Here is a 6792-nt window from a genome sequence, read left to right on the forward strand (position 1 = left end):
TTACTTACTTAACTAACTACTATATATATATATATATATATATATATATATATATATATATGTCCAATTATTTATTCCAATTATTATTATTCCTAGGATTAATTCTGTGTTTACAATTTCCTAACTGAAAATTAATTTTAATATCAATAATTGAATTATGGAATCATCGATCACACCTGCGTGTTTCGATGTTACGGTGATCGGTCTCGATCGCAATGAGAAAGAATCGAGATCGCGCCGTGATCGAGATTCGACGAGCGCGGCTCGTGAACCGCGATTATGGATCCATCATCGGTCTGGCGAATTTTGGATCTCTTATTTTACTCCCCGTTTTAATTTAGGCAGCTAAATATTAATAAATAATGTCTTCGTAACGAGCTTCGCGGACTAGAATCGTACGCGCTAGTAAATATATATATACTATATATATATAATAATATAATATAATAATATAATATTATATAATGTAATAGGTATATAATCGACTAGAGTGACTAGACTCTGCAGTGTGGACGTCATCGTTCGACGTGTTTTTTTTTACGTACTTAACATTACTGGACGTTTTTATTAATGTTAGACATTATTAATAAACTCACGCTCTCCCTCTCTCTTGCTCCCTTTCTTTTCTTTTAATTCTCTATTCGTCTTTCCTTTTCTATTCTTGTTTTTTTCTTTCTTTCTCTCTTTCGCGCTTTCTCTCTCTCTCTCTCTCTTTCTCTCATTTCTGTCTCTACTGGCACTTTTCTACTTAAAATCTACGGGCAAACCTTATATCCTCTTCTCTGCTCTTCGTACCCTCGCGCCTCTTCGCGATCAAGCGGCGATTATAGGGCACCGCTAGCTCTCTCTCGAGCCTTCGATCATCGTGGCGTTGTTGTTCTCCTTCTCGAAGCGCTGCTACAAGCCTCGATTGGTGTTCTGTTGCTGCGTGGCGTTGTTACCATGTTGTGGCTGCTGCTGCTGCTGCTGCTGCTGCTGTTGCTGTTGCTGCTGCATCTCCTCGTCGCGCAAGCACGCCGATTCTAGATGTTTGTTCAAATAGGACTTGAGGGCAAAGGTCCTGTGGCACCTCGAACACTCGTAACTCTTATCAGCCGAGTGTGTCTGCATGTGCGCCCTTAGATTCGAGCGATCGGCGAACGCCTTGCCGCAGTGAGCGCATCCGTACGGCTTCTCGCCAGTATGGCTGCGCAAATGACCCTGCAGTAGCCAAGGTCGTGAGAACATCTTGCCGCAGACGCCACAACTGTGGGCGAGCTTGTGCGTGAGCACGTGCATCGCTAGGGCGGGCATACTGACATACGCCTTGCCGCAGTGAATGCACTTTTTGGCCGATTGGGAATCGAGACTGCGATGCGTCTGCTTGTGCCGCGACAGGTTCGACGACGTAGCGTATTGCTTGCCGCATTCGATGCACGTAAATTTCGGCCTGTCCGGTTGGGCGGCCTCTTTATCGGGCACGGCGGCACCATTGCTGTTACCGCCGCGTCGTTTCGATCGGCCATCGGACACGAAGAAGGCCTCGTAGGTGTAAGCGACAGTCTTGCTGCTGCTGGTAGTACTGTTGAAAGGCGGATTTAATTATCATGATTCTCAAATGATAATGGTTCAGACACAATGAAAGAAATAAGGAATAATAGATTTCAAATCTATGAGAATCATGTATTTCAAAACCATGTATTCCGATGTATCCAGTTTCTGGTCGTTTGAAATCTATTCTTGTTTCTTATTCCGAATTTCTTTCATTGTATTTGAGCCCTAAAGCTTTCGGAAGACACTGTTCAAGTTGATAGAGTCGAACGTTTTGTCACATATAAGAACATTAAAAGTTGAAAAAGTTGAAAATGAATTTTGTTGTTTCTTTATTTTTTTTTTTAACATATTACATATTCAAACATTGAACAAAATTATTTACATTGGATATAAAGTCTACATCGTAATCTTTACATTTTGTGTTTTATACAAATAACAGAGTAAACAAATTAATATAAATAATAGTATTAAAATAAATAATAGTATTCCTTTTTGAAAGTGACGTTAAGTGTTACTGTTAGGGAAAAGATGGAAAGGAGTTACATTGTTGAAGCGTGAGACTTACCTGTCCCTGCCGACGTTGCAGTTTCCGCCGGTGGCTTCCGCGGTCGCAGGCGACTGCGGCTGCGGTGGCGTTTGTTCCTGTTGGCGTAGCTGATTAGTCTGCGAGCTAGGCACCGGCACGAGCACAGAGACCGGTATAGACTGTATACCGGTCGTTGGCGCTGGTTCTAACTGTGATGGTTGTTGTTCCTGTTGTTCCTGTTGTTCTTGTTGCTGCTGCTGTTGCGACACGGGCACATTCGGCGCTGCAGCAACAGCGGCAGCGGCAGCTGGAGGTGGTGGCGGTGGCGGTGGCGGTGGTGGCGACAGGGTGTGAATAAAAACAGAATGCGTGGGTGCGGCGGGCGACGCGCTAAGATCTAGAATGGCTTGCGCGGCCGATAGATCCTCCTCGGCGGACGTGCGTATCTCCGAGATCGATTGTAGGCTGTAAGGACGGTAAATGTCCTTCTTTTTCGGCGGTAAGGAGAGCGCAGTCCCAGTGCTGGTGAAGGACATCGAGAGGCTTTTTCGCGGCGGCAGGCATAGCGATGCTGCGGGAGACGATGACGTTGAAGATGATGATGATGATGATGATGATGATGATGATGAGGATGATGATGATGATGATGATGATGGATTTGTAGCGATGACCGACGCCTGATGCGAAGGCGTTTGATGCAGACCCGGTCCAGTCAGCACTGAAATCGGTAAATCTTGCTGTACGAGTGGAGGCGGTGGTGATGGTACTACCGGACGCGCTAACTCCGCCGCGGAACGTAACGTTGCGTACTTTGGCGGCTCCTCGTGATTAATCCATGCCTCGTGCGTATAACCTGCAAGAGGGAAAAAAATGGATCAATCTATAGACACACAGACTAGAACATAGAATAGAGCGAGTCTCTTTCGTTTATTTTTTGCGATTATATTTATTTTTCTGAATAGCACATATTGAACATTTGAAGATCATACTTGTATTCTCAACAAACAATTATGATTGTATAAAGTAGCTTGCAAAGAGATATTATTTGCTGCCGCAAATTTTATGTTATTTTGATTGAGATTGAAACTAATAACTACGGAATAGCTCCGCTCTATTCTATATTTGATTGCGCTATGGACTAAAGGCATTTTTTGTCAAGCTGAAAATCGCTTGTCATAGATATCGTCCAAATCATTAGGGATACTATTTGCGCTTAAATATAGCAGTGATTTATTCTTACATGTCTTTTGCGAAGAAGGAATAAGCATTTCAGCGCGTTCTGCGTCTGATTTATGTGTATGCTAAACTACTACTAATTAACGAGAAGTCGAGATACATCATCAGCGATTCAAGTCTAAAATATTGCCACTGATTTACTATGTATTTTCTCAGAAAATTTATTGTTAAGATATCTGTGCGAATCTAAATTTAATTTATTCATGTAATTCGTAAGTCCAAACGTAACAGGAATACATATTTAACACTATAAATGCTCAAAATCTTCACAATGGAAATAGCAGCTGCTATCCAATTTATAATATTGAGTCCCCTTGAGAATTTTTTCGAATGAAACATCCAAGTGATACAACAACGAAAGGGTAACGAAAGTGCGGTGCATGCACATAGGTACATATTATATAACATCTCACTCGTTCTCGACGGCATGAATATTCGAGTTCGTGAATCACTCACGAGTTGCGTGGCGTTTCATTTCCTGCGCGCCAGCTGTTTCCACCATATACGGTCATTAACGGGTATGAAGGGGACGAAAAAAAGTCGGGAGTACAGAAGTCGGGTGCGCTACTAGTGGTAGCGCGACACGTGAACTATATGAGGGTATAATAACGCGGTGTGTATCTGTTGCGCGTCGCTCGCTGTTGCGCAGGGTTGTCCAGGGGACGAAGAGCGAAACTCATATCGTTGTTCATAAACGGATAGGCAATCGGGAAGAATTCAGACGGAATGCAAACGGCGTGTCTAACGTTATCTTTCACTCTACTCTGTAGCACCTTTATATGAGAATCATTAAGTTATCACAATTAAAAGACCAGCTCGCGCGTCTTAACCATCAAGAATTTTCTCTTCCTAGGTATCTAAAAGTCTAAAGTTTTTTTTACCGCCTCGATAACCCTATTCTTTTATTTGATTAACTAGATTTATTGAAGAAATGCGCAAAACTAAAGCGACTTTTTCTCGAACTTATGATTTTTTTCTAAACTTTTGCCAATGATATTATCAAGCATGATATGAACAAGCATTTTCTTTCATTTGATACAACTATACATACAACTATGCGTGTTTAATATCAGTTACAATTTCATACAAAGAATTTTACGTAATTAAAATTTATCCATCTAATCGCAATTCAATTCTAATTTTTTGCATTATCTTCTTACCTACTACTTATTAAGGCAATTAAAAGAAAGAAAATGATATAACAAATGATGTTATATCATTTTCTTGTTATTATATTTCTTGTTATTATATTTCAATGATAGTGGAGAAACAATAATACATGGTATATTTTTGAGATTTGTCGATGTTTCCGATAAGTTCGTTATTTGTTCTAAATTAAATCTAAATCACTATTACAATTCTTTTTATCAGAATGATATTTTGTTATTAGTTATTGATGTTTAAATGACGTTTAAATTCTGTTCACGTTTCTTTTATTGCTCATGATGACAATGCAATAGAGCACGCAATGAGCGACTTTCGACGTTTGCGCCATGAAATCGATACGCGTGCCGTCCAGTGAGTTACGTAATATGAAAGTCCATGTCGTGAGCAATGAAGACATCATTACGCAGGGAACAACTAATGACCATTTCTATATGTATCTTCAATATAAATGTCTCAACAATCTCAGTTAAATTGATCATTGTTACAGAAAAGAAATTCAATTTTTCTTTATGCATAAAAATATTACACATAAATACTGTATATTGCAGGTAAAAAGAAATATATATTTACGTTATAAAATACAAAAAGTTTATTATATAGTATATTTTAAAGTTAAAATTGACAGCTAACAATAATTTTTATTTAATGGGAAATTTGATTACGAAGAATTCATGCAACAGCTTTCTCTCGACAAAATTTATTTTTAGAATATTTACTGCTTTTTTTTAGCAATGATTAATTTAATTAAATTTATTATTTTTTTTTATTATTTTTTTTTAATTATTTTTAGACTAATATATAACCATTGCCTTATTATTATAGAAATTGATAATAAATATATTTAACGAACGAAACAGTATTTTGTCAATATCTTGTTGAAAACTAAAATGAACTTTTATTGAGATATATTTTATCGAAAAATATCTTTTAATGAAAATTTGTGATATCTTTTACATTTTTTTTTTTTAATTTAATAATTAACAACTATACATTCCTTCTTTTCCTCTTCCAATTTAGCATCTTACTTAAAATTTATGAAGAATTAACTGAAAAATAAAATTATTGCATCATTTCAAGCATAATTTGTCCAAATATTTCTTTCTCCATTTATAAATTTCATATTTTGATATTTTTTAAAGAGAAAACTGCTTTAATTTTCAACAAAGAATAAGATCACGTGCGCCTCTGCCTCTGCGAATTGTTTCAGCAATGTGCTATTTTTCCCTTCGACGGACCCTCGCGAGGGTCTTAGGAGAAGGCGGCACTTGCGATAAATCAGAAAAGTGTGCTGCACGCGCGATCGATCAGTTGGCGCGTACCTATTATTGGCTGAAATAAAGGGAAGTCAACATAGAGGTAAAGGAGAACGGCCGTGTCTGCAAGTGCATTTCATCAACGACAGAAGGAGCGCAGTTGTGCGATGGGTAGAGAAGGAGAGAAGGGTGAACGGGGTGTGCAGGAGGGTTGTATAGGGACGGCGGGGGAATCAATAACGGCGAATGAACGCTCCGTACACGCTCCCACAAGTCCGTTGATTCTAGGCCCTTTTAAAGACCGATAAAAATCTCCGTTGCGTTTAACATTAACGCCGAGCTTTTCCTTTCGATCCGATTTTCTTTTTCTTTTCTCAAGTCAAACAATGATGGATGATAAAAGCAATAGTGTCATTAAAAATTAATAGGTTTTTACTATTTGTTTATCAATGTTGTTACTTAACATGTTTTATTATTTTGGCAATTATTGATCGCATTTGTTTATTTGCAGATGTATAAGTCATTTAAAAAAGAAAGTCTTTATAAGAGACATACAAAAAAAAAGAAAAGAATGTAATCTGTAAGGTTCCGTTCTTAGAGATCATTATTATTATATTTATTTATTGGCGTAAGTATAACTTGGCTAAGATATTATTGACTACAGTATACTTATTTAAGTCTTTGATTAATCAACATTTTTTCGAAAAACTATAATTTACAGATTCTCTGTTTTCGAACTTTACTTTTTTCATCCTTGGAATAAAAATGAAAAAGATGTGCTTTTAATAAATTGAAGAATATAGCCTCTTACTCAAAGTATTTGATTACATTACATTTATACCGATATTGAGATATAAATTCTGACTCTATCTAATTTAACATCTTACATTTAAAAAATTATATAACAATGAAATTATGTAGAGAGAGAGAGAGAGAGAGAGAGAGAGAGAGAGAGAGAGAGAGAGAGAGAGAGAGAGAGAGAGAGAGAGAGAGAGTAGAGAGTAGTAGTAGTAGTATAGTATAGTACGTAGTAGTTAGTAGTAGTTAAATATTATTATACTTACTTACTTACTATAC

The 6792-nt window shown here is 37.6% G+C and overlaps 1 protein-coding gene across 1 annotated transcript in view; it reads right to left on the reverse strand.

Moving 5' to 3' along the window:
* Positions 1–897: 897 nt before the first annotated feature.
* Positions 898–6792, reverse strand: part of LOC105617578 (zinc finger protein 287) — a 9710-nt gene continuing 3815 nt past the window's right edge. The window contains exons 2-4 of the mRNA XM_012199134.1: positions 2708–2912; positions 2099–2647; positions 898–1561 (exon numbers count right to left, since the gene is read on the reverse strand). Coding sequence (XP_012054524.1) covers positions 898–1561; positions 2099–2647; positions 2708–2912 — 1418 coding nt within the window. The remainder of the gene's footprint in view (positions 1562–2098; positions 2648–2707; positions 2913–6792) is intronic.

This window comes from Atta cephalotes, assembly GCF_000143395.1.
Source record: "Atta cephalotes unplaced genomic scaffold scaffold00013, whole genome shotgun sequence".
Taxonomy (NCBI): domain Eukaryota; kingdom Metazoa; phylum Arthropoda; class Insecta; order Hymenoptera; family Formicidae; genus Atta; species Atta cephalotes.